Here is a 13762-nt window from a genome sequence, read left to right on the forward strand (position 1 = left end):
GAGAGTCCGCATAACCGTGATTGAGCCTTGATGTCATTTGAAACCCATGTGATTTATTTGTTTAATCAAGACTAATCATAGAACGAGACAAAGTAATGCAGTGCTACCACCTGCCGAGAAATGAAAGAGTTACGTGATTGCGATTAATATTAGTTGACGCAGACCAGACCTATAGTCGGATGCTGTGAGCAACATAGAAAAGGGTGTACATACACTCCCTACCAGGATAAGTTAGAAAGCTTTAAATAGTTGCCACTGCAAATATTATGCTAATTTGACTCAAACATTTTTAATACTAACTCTAAGTGATTTAGATTGATGTGACTTAGATATTTTTTGTCTTCCTTTACAGCACAAGTGAGTTTCGAAATGCCTTCCTCCGCACTATCCGGCAAACCATCCGCGAGAGTGTGCGAAACATGACAGTGCCTGTTAACAAGCCCGTCTCAAAAGACAAATCCGGCGAACGTTCGAGCGGCAGACGTTCTGGACCAGAATCCGGCAGTGCTACGATGGCTAGGACGCTGAGCGGCAAGAAAAGGCCAAAGAGTGTCCAGCGTCATTCGGCGGGAGCCATGGAACAAGAAGTAACAGTCGAAACTTACGACAACCTTGAACAGAACTTTCACACCAGGAGCAAGACTGTAACAGATGGTATGGATGACATGGACGCTTCTGAAAGGTCAGACAGGTCTGATCGATCGGATAAATCCGACCATTTGCACCGGTTGCCTGGCAAAACTTCTAATTCCCTGGGTAAAGGTGGGCTTGTTTATATCCAGGCTGCTCACGACAAGGGAGGATCGCCTGTCTGGAAGCTTAGGGGTGAGAACGACAAATCGGCTACACTTCCTCATCCTCCAAAAGGTCAGCAGCAATATTATGATGGGAGTGCACCTCTCTACAAGAAGGACCATTGTACGTCATCAGGGCTATCGAAGCCACCTCTAGAATGTTAACGTTGGTCACACTGCCTTTGCATAATTAGGAATTTAAATTATAACTCTACTCAAAGACAGGGCCAATCCTCTTGAAGTGATCATACAAAGAGAGCGTGCTTAAAAAAAGAGTTTAAGCCCAACTTGTGCCAAGATTTCCATGTCGAAACGAATGTGGAAATTTTTGCATAGGATTATAAATGAGAATCTTTTAGCAAGAGCTCTATTGTACGTGATTTTTCAATTAAATTACTTAAAACTTCAATAATTCATTATTAAGTATACAAAATTAAATGAATGACGTAGATTGGAAAAGAAAAACTCACGTAAACGCTGTGGTATCTTCGAAATGAAAAGTTTTATGAAAATATGATTTTTTTTTTCCTTCCAAACGCAGCTTTAAAATTTTTAACAAACATTTGGAAATTTAACAATGACCGCAAGAAACATTTTTTTTAAAAAAATGCTATTTAGAACTTTCAAATAATTTTACTTGCAATAATGGACATCATCATTACTTTGGTAATTACTAAATCTATTTTTCATATCATTCAAACATTTTTAATATTTGAATACAATATATTTTATTATGAATAGAAGACTGAAAATCAGATTGGTTTTGAAGAAATAAGACTGACTAATCCATGTGTACTCAGTAATTAATCATGATACCCAAAATCTTTCGGGGGGTATTTTTGTTTCCTTATTCTGCTGATCGTACTCTTTTTCAAAAAGAAAAATGCCAGAAAGCTCTTAACTGGCAAATTTCAACCCCTGAAATAAAATTTTAAAAACATAATCACTGAGTTTTAAATAAACAGCCTTATAGGGATTCGGTAACTAATTGTCCTTTAAGATGAAAAAAGAAACTTATGGTATTTTAAACTTATAAGTTTAAAAATATTTTACCAACAGCTTTCTTTAAATACTATCCGAAATAAATAATTAAAACTATCGGAGTATTAATAGATAATACACTCCACGGAGTATTAAAAAATACTAGACGTACATTTTATGACATACCACAGAAAAACTAGTGTTTAAAGAGAAGCAAATATATTACTGTTGTTTTCAGTTAACAAATTCAAAATATCCGACCCACTGCTGTTTTTATAAGCAAGCAACAAAAAAATCAGTATTTTAAATTTACATGCATGAGAAATCCCGGACAACAGCTGTCTTTGGTGTTAAACCAAAAAGTTGTTTCATATTTCTCCAAGGGGAAATACTCAGAGACAAACAGCTGTTTTTAAAGACAAACTAAAATATATCGAATGTTCCTTTAAATTTACAAAAGATAAGATACTTAGAGAGGCTAACAATGATCTTAGAAAGTAAGCGAAAAAATGTCTTATGTTGTTTTAAATTTACATAATTGAAGATTTTCAGAGAAGCTAAACTGTCTTTAAAGATAAGCTTAAGAAAACAGAAACAAGTATTAAATTTATAAACGTTAAAAGATCTGACTAAAGACAGATCAAAGAAAAACTTGTTTGGAATCGGACGAAAACTTAGCGTTATGAGTCAACAAACCTCAAACGATCTAACCAATAGCTGTTTTTAAAGACAAGTTAAAAGAAAATAATAATGTTGTTTTAAATGAACACATTTCAAGAAACACAGTCCACAGCAGTCCCTTTAAAGACAAAGCGAAAATAAAACTATACTCCGTTGCAAGTTAAGAAAAGACCATTACGGTATAGGGTTTAAAAAATCATCCGCAACTGCATATAGTTCCTTTTTTTTCAGCTCTCAAATTATATAATTCTGCTTTCAAAACAATATACAAGCTTTTAAAAGTTAAACTCGTCGGACAGAAATTTAATCCGTGCTATTTTTTCTTATAAGCAAAAAGAACGCCGTACTACGTCGTTCAAAGAATTGGCGATGTTGATATTCGTTGGCATTTGGAATCCATTTAGCGTTCACTTAGATGCAAACAGGCTCTCTCCATAGGAATAATGGCTTTTTCTTAACTTGCAACAGAGTATAACAATATTTTAAATCTAAAAAACTTAAAGAGACCAGACCTTTGAAGATAGATGAAAAACCCTAAGTTTCCTTAAATTAAGAGCCCCGGCAAACAGTTTTCTTTCCTATGAGGAAGACATTGTTTTGAATTTGCAATTTTTAAGAGATCTGGTCAAAAGAGAAGCCAAAAAAGAAGAAACAAACTTCAAGAGATTAGGCCCTGTCTCTCCTCAGAAAATGAACTGAGAAAAAGGTAGTGTTCACTAGTGAGAAGATTTTTTTCCGCCGATTGAGGGACGAGTGTGTATGTGATGAGAGAGCATGTGAAAGTCACTTCTGTTGTTATAACTTCGCAAATGACTATCAAATCAAAAGATAGCAACAGAGCAAATATTGGTTGTGTGCAAGCCGTCAAGAGTTTGATAAACAAAATAAATAAATGAATCTTTACTAACGGTATCGAAGACGAATTGTTGTTTAGTATATTAAAAATAAAGCCTGTGATTTGTAAACAGTTTCAAAGCAAACAAAAAAAAATATTAACAATAACTGCACCACAGAAAAGATTGTTCTTTATGAGAAACTAAAAAAGGTCTTCACCGAGCTCAATTTGCAGTGCATAAGTGCCCCCCTTTTTTCCCAGTAACTGCAACTATTCTTCAACTATTGAAAAAGAAACGTTTAAAAAAAATACACGATCGGTTGTTGTTTACGATGTATTTATTCTACAATGTTTAAGAACAAATAGAGGAAAAAAGAAGTTATTTAAAGATATAGTTTAGCATTTTTTCATAGCGTGCAGCTCTGTTTTATCTTGCCATACATTTTATTAGGGGTTCATCTAACCATTATTCTGCACTCTACTATTATTATATCTTCTATTACGACGTCGACATACCAAGTTATTACTGTTATACTGGTAGCAAAAGAAGCAGTTCCTCCATTCTTTTTTTAAGCAAACACATTTTTTAAATGAAGCGCTATTTTCCCCCCTTTTATATCATTTTATAAAAATGCTTAGATTCAAAAATGACCAAATCCCTTGATGAAAGTTCCATATTTGAAACAATATTGTAGTGTAATGGGCTTCTATTCAAAAATGGCCAAGTCCACATTGAGTCAATATTTTTGTATGATAGGCTTAGATTCAAAAACGGCCGAGTCCACTTTTTGTCAGTTTCGCATTGTGACAATATTATTGTATGATGGGCTTCGATTCGAAGATGGCCAAATCCACTTTTTGCCAGTTCCACATTGAGATAATATTACTGCATGATATTGAGATATTATTGCATGGTTTGGATTCAAAGATGGCCAAGTCCACTTTCTGTCATTTCCGCATCGAAACGTGATTGTATGTAAGATTTAAATTCGGAAACAGACAAATCCACTCCTTGTAATGTCAGCGATTATTGCATAATGAGCTTGGATATGAAATATTAATGTCTATTGTTCATAACTTAAAGAAAAACTTTATACATTTAAATTTAATTGGAAAGTGCAAAATTGTGATCATTTTAGCGCATGGGAAATTTTTCCAACTTGGAACTTTTACAAATGAAAAAAAAAATTTTAAAACATTTTTGGCTTGCATTATTTTTCAAATTGAGAAACCTGGACTTGGTAAGTTTTGAACCAAATCTACTGGACATTTTACTTCCTTACTCTTTACTTTACTTGGTATATAAATTTTTAATGAGAAAAAGTTTTGGTTCCAAACTTAGTGAATATTGTATTTTCCTTTAATATTTTTTATTTGGATTTTTTTTTCGAACTTGGCCACTTTTGAATCAAAACTTTTTGTTTATCTTTCATCGTGAAATGTTTCTCAAATATAACTGATAAGTTTCATTGCTAATTTACCGAAAATTGATTTCAAGCTAGTAACATAAGAAATAAAGCATAATTAATTAGGGTTTTTTTTTATAATTTGAACATCACACCGAATTTACTCAATGTCACCCAGAAAAAAATCTTCGTTGTAGTAACATCTTAACACTCGTTTTTCACTTGTTTTTTATTTTAAAGAATCAACAGTTAAAGTAATCGTTTCAAAATAATCGATCCAGCTGTATCTTATCCTTGATTAGCTACTTTTGTGCGATAACAATAGTTATTTTTTTCGCAGAATCCTTTTTTACTCCTGCTGTTAAGCATCAAATGAAACAATTGATGCATGATTTCTTAAAGTGTACTTCATAGGGGAAATGCGAAAAAATTACTTTAACAAACTAAAAATTCTAAAGTTACTTTAATGAGTAAATAATTCTTTAAAAGCAAAAGAATTACTAGAAGTCTCGTAATTTTCAAGCCGATTTCGAACGTGATCAACGCGTGTGTTGAAGTAGGACATCTATTTTGAATAGTTTACTGTATCAATCACGTCGTTAATGCGAGAAGCGTAAAAAATACGTTATTCGCACTTAGAACGTGAGGTTGTAGTTTTTTCCTAATAACTTTAAGACGTTGTAAATTTAAACGTGTTGATTGCAAACTCCAACGGGAAAATGTTTATCTACTTGTTAATATCACTCTTTGAATAACGTTACCCAGTTACCACCTCCCAGAAATTAATGAATGAAAATAAAAGTTTGTGAATCCATAATGAAAGTTTAAATTTTTACACATTCAGCGACAAAGGAAGGAAAATTGTAATGTATATATCTAAAAGTGAATGTAATTGAAGAGCAAAATGGATGAAGACTCTAAGGGACATTTTAGTGAATACGAGTAAATTAGTTTTAAAATTTGTTTGCTGACAATAGGCAAGCCTTAAGAACAGTTATTTAAACTGTTCGCGTCATAGCGTTCTCACTCGTGATTTTTTTTTTTTTTTTTACTGTCTCGGATGACGCGTCTACTTTTTGTTGCCAAATCAAATACACTTGCAAATTTTAAACCACTCCCAAATCATTCTAGGACTTTCACTTTAGCCGAGATGGCTTAAGAGATAGAGCACTCGCCTCGCTATGTGGTAAACCGAGTTCGAATGCAAGCGATGGTTGGTTAATGCGAATTCTGCTCCCTACTTACACTGACCACAGTGCTGACAATAAACATCCTTAGTGATAAACGATTAAAATATTCGTGCCATCGAGCAAAACGTGGGAGGTTTTCATGGAATGACTCTCCATATAAAGCAAATGCTGATAAATTCCGTCAAAAATTCTTCCGCGTAAGCTAGTTTGTAGCAATACTTAATCCAGGAGTTCCCTTGTCTTCTGCTTTGGGTACAAAATTAAAATGCTACAGAGTTAAACATCGATAGCCGTCAACTCAAAATTGACTCGGTTCTTATCACTGGTTATAAAATAAGAAAAAAATACTTTCATTGGCTACTTTCATCCTCTAAGATTCGTGAAACACTTGGGGAAAAAAATTTTATTATTGAGACTAAAATAACATATTTTCCCGAAAATCTCAATTTCTTTCTGGCAAACGTCACTTAGAACCTTTTTTCGATTAGTTCTTCAATTATAATTGGACTAATGTTTAATAAGAATTACTAGACACACCGAAAAACGATTTTGTTTTAATTTGAAACGCGATTCGACGCGCCATAAAAAAAATTCTTGCGCTCAGTTTAAAAACGCAAGTTTTAATGAACTTCGTTAGTTTTGACATCTAAATGATATCAACATAGCACATTATGCGTTCTCGAACAGCTACTTTACTCATAAAACAAAATCAATTTTTTAGGAAAATGTGTTATCAACGCAACAAAATGGAATCCCTTGTGAGAAGTTTGTACAAATAATTATGCTAAGATCTTAAATTAACTCTATATATTAAACTCAAACTATTTAATTAATTGAATATGCTATACATAACGTAGTAGGCCAAAAAGCTTTATCCTAAATTACGTTTAAATTTTACTACGGTATGGTATATATATTTTTACTGCCCTTCTTTTACTCTCGATAATTTGCCCCAGATTTGAAAAGAAAAATAATTAATGCCACATTTATTCTAAGCTTTTTCAAAAAATAAAAATTAATTATTCCATTTTTAATGGAAGAAAAATTTGAAATCGTATTTAACTTTTTCAAAAATTGAAGAAAAAATTATTCCATTTCAAACCACTTTTCAGTGAACAAAATATTAAGAATCTTATTTGACTTTTTAAAAAAAAAATTCCATTTTAAAACACTTTACAATAACAAAAAATTAGGAATCGTATTTGATTTTTTTAAAAATATTTAAAAAAAATTATTCCATTTCCAAATATTCTTCAATGAAAGAAAATTAGGAATAATATTTGACTTCTTAAAATATTTTAAAAAAATTATTCCATTTCCAAACAATTTTCAATGGACAAAAAATTAGGAATCGTATTTGACTTTTTTAGATTTAAATATTTCGACAGTATGCATAGAGTATAAGTTGATACTCATATGTATAAATGAAAAAGATTTAATACATTTTAAATTAACACAGATATGGATGAAATGCAAACTTAGGCATATTCCCGAAACTACGTTTTTCATACTTCTAATCTTCCTCCATTTCAAACGGTTCAAATTGAAATTTAAAGATGAATTTTATCAATGAATTAATCAAAAACTACAAAATTCTATGCACAACAGAAATTAAATTATAAAATACGAATTAATTCAATTAAAATATTTTATTAGAAATTAAAGCAAGCATATTTTTTCTGGGTGGATTTCAAATTTGAGGCATATTTGATGTACGACAAAAGAATATTTTTTATAATGGAGTTTAATAGCCTGTAGGCTTAGATATTTGTGATTTCAGAAAATACAAATGGTTAAGAATTATTATGAATAATATCAAAAGAATTTGTCAAACGCTTTATTTTCTATACAACTTTAACAAAGAGTAATCTTACCAAATAAGCTATCCAAAACGATTAAGTTAAATTCCTTTTTTATATTTTACCATTTTCAAATACGTAAAGCAACTTCAAAATAAATATGTATTTTAAAAAATTCATTTTATAATAAATCTAGAATGTATCTTCGAATTTTTAAAAAAAAAAAAATTTTTTTTCAAGGTACAGATTATTTTTGTGTAGTCTAAGAAAAATTTCCGATCTGTTACTGTCAAGTCTGTTACCAAAGATAATCATTTTTAAAAATGCGGTCAAGATTCAGTAAGTAGCAATAATCATTTTAAAAAACAGTATTGAGATTTTAAAAAAAATTACTTCTCTAATAGATTAGTACTTTTCATGTCTGTTACCAACTTTTTGAAGTTAATTAGAGAAGCTTTATTAACTACTTGTCTTATACAAAGTTTGTGATACACATTCAGCCTCAAAATTTTACACGTGTTAATAAAATAAAAAAAATCAATTATGTAAAACTGTCTAGTTTGTTAATTATTAACAATTTAGTGAAGACTCATAAGTTCCCTATAGGTCAAAATTTTAATTCAGTCTTGACGCTGACTATTAAAATATGTTTAAGACATATACTAGAACCCAATGTTAATCACCAATAATCATCAATTTTCATTTTGATTTTTAAAACGATTTCAGTTTCAAAAATGCCTCAAATTTAAGAATCATCCATAATAAGAATTCATAAATACTTACAATTCAATAATCAAATTTAAGCTTATAATTAATAAATGGTATAATACTATCTTTTTTTAAAAAATAAAGAAGATAGAAAAGGTAAATTATTTTAAAATATTTGTAGATAAACGAAATAGTTGGATTTAGTTTATTTTCTCTTCTGGATTTCTTCTTTACATAACTTCTTCTATTTAATAATAATGCATAATTGATAACATGTATATATTTCAAATTAGAAACCCATAAATTAAAAATAGAATTCCAAGTTTTTGTTTAGAATTACTAATTTGTTTAGAACTAAATCATTCCCTCTATATTTTCTTTGGAAAAATTGGTTGATAAGTCAATTCAAGATCTATGATAGTGTTTTTGAAAATGTTTGATAAAATACATAACTTTTAATTCTTTAAAAAATGATTTTTTCTAAACAAACAAAAAAGGATGCCGCTTTTGTTACCAGTAAACTATTGTTTTGTTTACAATATTTTATAAATTTCGACCTCCCCAAAAAATATTTCCTTATAAAGTAACATTTTCTTTCTCCGAAAAATATTTTATTAAAAATTAAGAAATATATTTCTTTTGTTTATTAATATTTCTTTGATATATTCAACAATAATTCAGTTCAATAATAAAATTTGTGTTTGTAAAGCATATAATAATAACTGCATTTTTTATTATAATAGTAATTAAAAATCTAGGTGCAAGCCCCTTTTCGTACTTTTATTGTTTATCATTTTAAAATCCACAGATCTTGGACGGTTTTCGGAGTTAACGGTTTTTACTTCAATAAAAAAAAAGTAGAGCTTATTTTTGAAATTATATTGTTAATCATTCAAACTATTACAAAGATCTGAAGGTCTCTTTTTTTTGGGGGGGAGGGGTATATTTTTCATTGGCAAAAAGTGTCTAAACTTAATTTTATAATTTTTTTTTATCATTCTAAATTACCAAGATCTACAATTGTTTACCGCTTTTCGTTCCAATAGCTAAGGCGATTTATATAATGAGCCCTATCCCGCTGTTGCAAAGATCCTCTCTCAAATAGCAAACAGTAAAAATACAAAAATGGAGCTGCCTTATTTCTTGCACTTATGTTTTTAATTATGTATATTCATCTTAAAATTATTGATATACATTAAATATAATTCATTTTACAAGATTTGCTACAGTTTTTTAATAATTATATCTAATATATTGGATATTTTCCTGCTATTGTTAACATCAAATAAATTATTTATAGTACAATTAATTTAAGGTTAAATAATTTCAGCAAAATAAAAGTTAAAAGTTTCTTTAAAAAATTAAAAACTTAGAACTAATGCAATGAGTATAGATTATTTTCGAAATATGTTTAAAGTTAAGTTCCAATAAAAAAAAAAGCATATGTTAAATAATTTTAAAACATAAATTAATTATGTAAATAAGACATGATTTGATTTTTACTTATTTAAAGTCCAGAAAACTTTTGTATATGTCTAAGTAAAAGGAAACGAGTGAAATTACTCAACCCTGTGAGCATATATTTTAATAAGTAATGAAACAAAATGTTTAAAGAAAAATAACTGATTAAATTAAAACTTACTAATATATATGATTAAAAAATAATTACAATAATAAATACATATGAATAATACAAATGAAATTGAACTTGACGGTAGAAATTACTGCATTATTTCAATTATTTCAGTTAATGTTCTGAATTAATTTCATGCCATCCGAAATAGCGTGCTTACGCGGCTAAAAATAAACTTGAAGCTTTAAAAGCGATTACAACGCTGGGAAGACCTGTGCACCTAGGTGCACTAGGTTTAATTCCCTCTCAATTTTTAAAAATGTATTTTTATCAACATTTGGTGTTTAAATTGTTGATGAAAGTCGTCCATACACTGTAAGCTCAAATTTTTAAAAACAAATATTAAAATGTTTAGAGAGGTGAAATTTTTCTAGAAAAATTTTTACAGATTAAGAATAGTTCCAAGTGTCTTCTACACGAGTTACAGGAAAACTTGTACCTAAGATTATTTATGGTCGCTTTTTTCTCTGTTTTTTATTTATTTATTTACATTTGTTTTACAAAAAAATGATTCCTGGGATTTAGTGGCCCGTGTGATTCATTAAATTTTCCTAATGGCGCCAAGGCTAGCCACAGTCCCTATTTTATTTTAACTTTCCACCCGAATAAGTTCCAATTTTTTTGATTTCTTCCAGCATTTAAAATTGTGACTGTCTTGAAAAATTAATCCCTCTCTTGGATGTTATAACTGTTTCTCTAAATCAGTAAAAGATCTTGAAATTGAAAAATCTAAATTTTTGTTCTGCTGAAATATGAACTCTAAAATTTGTTTCGGGGTGTAATTCAATAATTTAATGTCAATTTTACATTTAAACAAGTGTGCGATATCATTGTTTAATATGGGACAATAATATCCTACAATGCATGAATTATCATGAAGATAGAAAAACATATTTCTTTCATGAATATTTAGAATCGCGATCGAAATTTAATCATTTAATAATCGTTATCGAAATCATTATCAGACTTTGAAAACTGTTATTGATCTTTAATCGTTTTTGAAATCATTATCGAATTTTGATCGCTTTATATTCGTTTAGAATCGTTTGACTGACGAAGCAATTGCAATACTCAAATAAAAAAATTTAAACTGAAGATTAAGCACCTTTTTACTAGAAACTAAGGAAGAAAGGACAACTAAAGCATACGTATTTCATTATTATGCATTGTATGGTTAATCATTTTTAGAACTCTTGAACTCTCTCTTTTAGCACATGAAAAAAAAGAAATAATAAAACAATTTATCATACTTAATTTTTTCGAGTTATAAAACCAAAATATATACTATAGCTGACTTAAAATGACGTTCTTGGTTCAAAATCTAAATATGACACACTCACAAATGAAAATTTTCTCCTTTTTGTGAATTTTAGCTTCGTGTCATTCACCCAAAAGAAAAGAAAAATTATTGTGTTTATCAACAATAAAGAAAATGCATTTTTAGAAAATAAATGTGCTAATCAAAATGAATTTTTCTTTCTTTTTAAGAGAGAATAAAAATCTTTAAAAGTGTCGATTATTGATAAAATTAAGTAATGAAAATAATTTGTTAATTCTTAAAATAAAACTTAAATCTAACAATAAGTTCCAAATTTCATGATTTTTAACAACTTAAGTATATTGTTAAACAGTCTTACTGCTTATTTATGAAAGTCTTGAACATAAAATGAAAATAGTTGAACTACAAACTCAACGCCTAAAAATATGTAATTTTTAAAAAACCTATATGTCGAAACACCAAAATATTTCTTAAATCTTAACTCCAAGCCACTGATTTAGAGTAAATAATTGTAGCATCAGTTAACCGAGCTTATATAAGTGCTCACATTCGTAAATAAACCAAAAAAATAGAAAAACCCTATTTCCCATTGCTAAATTATCTGAAATTACTTAAAACTTAAAAAAGTTTTACTGAGAAAAATTCATTGAAATAAGTGTAATGTAAATAGAGATCTGGTGTCAATAGATTTATAAAAAGATTTTTTGAAAGACAAGTCTTAATGTTTATTGTGAAATATATTTATTGTCATTGTTATCATTCTGTGTTTATTTTAGCTAAAATATGTAAAAAACAAAATGATTAAATTTGTTTGAAATAATATTGGAGAAAAATGCAGTTTGAATTATGAATGTAAACTTAATCAAATTAATACTAACAAATTTTAAATCATTTCGTATTAGATTTAATACACTTTTAATTATTTTGTAGTTTAACCCACAATTTAATAGTTATTAGATGCTAAGCACGTTGGAAAAAAAATAATAATAATTTTAAAACCTCTCACTATCAGTTTTAGAAAGAATTAATCTGACCGTCGTCACTTCCACAGAAAGGCAGCTATTTAGGATTAACAGCAACGTAATAAATAGTTAATACTATCTAGATTTAATAACTTCAAAAATAACTAAACCTTCTAAAATTCTTGAAATAAAATGTAGGTGTTATTCATTTACAACTTTTTAATACTTTCTACTAAAAACTGAAGTGGTTTAATGGCGTAGTTAATGATGGCATTTAAAAGGTTTCTGAATAATTAAATTTTAATTTGAAATTACCCAACATTTGATCCTTTTACTGCCATGACGTCTTTCACGTATACGACTATAGTGTCTTAGAAAATTTATAAAAAAAAAGAAGAAACATTTATATATATATATATGCTAATCAAATACTTAAGATATTATTTCACACAGAGTTGTTTTTTCTCAACAGTAGTTTAAATGTTTTTTCTCCGACTTCGTTCAGTTCAAAAAATAAAATAAAAAACATTATTTACTTTTCTAGTCAAACAAAATATATATGTACATAAAAATCCATATGTTGAGAATCAGTTCTATATATTTGAGGGGAATATCAAGATGATCGTTTTATTATAGGTTGAGAGAATTGTATTATATATTTTATGGTAATGTTATAGTGAATAGAATTCTTCTGGCCCACAAGTCAATCTTTGTCAAGAGAGAGCCCATTTCAAATTCATTTTTGGAGTTGAAAGTAACCCCAAACTATGAGCAGGTTGATGAAATAAAAACTATTACTTTTTAATATAGGTGCTTTAGATAAATAATACTGTTAATTATCAGCCTATTGAGTGTATAGTGTACAAAAGAAAGACTGAGATGTAAATTTCTTGTTTTAAACATATTAAAGAGAAAAATACAAATACCTTTATCACTTGTATCTCTTCTTTTGTATTTCTCTACACACTAAATACATAGTGAACATAAAAATTGTTAAATATGTCTGTGAGATGATAAACCAGTTTTAAAAAATGTAATAAGGATTACTGGGTTGTGTTTAAGAAACAGACTTAATTTATCTTCACCAAATTTCAAAATTAAGTTACTTGAGAAAACAATGCTTCTGCTGCATATCAGACCATTCCAACTGAGAAATGTGTTTGGAGAATTTATTATATTTGTCTCCAGACTGTTGCTACAAATGATGGTTATTTTGAAAAAATTGTTTTATAGTTTTTCTCAGCTTGCAGTTAAAGATCTGTATTACTAGTTGTGAAATTCGGGGAGAATAAATCAAAGAGTCGTAAGTAGATCTTTGCAAAGTAAGCATTTCTATGCCCTTTCGTTTCTCTTCAATTGATTTTTTTAAATTGGCCATTTTCGTGATACAACATAATCTTAAAATACAAAAACAAAGGACTAATTATAAATCATGTGATTTTTAAAAACTCCATTTTAATAAAATTATGTGAACAGCATAATATTTCAAAAATA

General features: G+C 28.8%; 1 protein-coding gene across 18 annotated transcripts in view; it reads left to right on the forward strand.

Annotated features, from left to right (window-relative positions):
* LOC107446947 (protein still life, isoform SIF type 1) overlaps positions 1-13199 on the forward strand; it is a 270767-nt gene extending 257568 nt beyond the window's left edge. For all 18 annotated transcript variants that reach the window (XM_071177065.2, XM_071177071.2, XM_071177067.2 and 15 more), the window contains one exon: positions 353-13199. In XM_071177065.2, the coding sequence (XP_071033166.2) occupies positions 353-959 (607 nt within the window). In that variant the 3' untranslated portion in view covers positions 960-13199. The remainder of the gene's footprint in view (positions 1-352) is intronic.
* The last annotated feature ends 563 nt before the right edge of the window (positions 13200-13762 follow it).

Source organism: Parasteatoda tepidariorum, chromosome 2 (genome assembly GCF_982258835.1).
Source record: "Parasteatoda tepidariorum strain Cologne lab strain chromosome 2, Ptep-v5.0, whole genome shotgun sequence".
In the NCBI taxonomy this organism is placed as follows: Eukaryota; Metazoa; Arthropoda; class Arachnida; order Araneae; family Theridiidae; genus Parasteatoda; species Parasteatoda tepidariorum.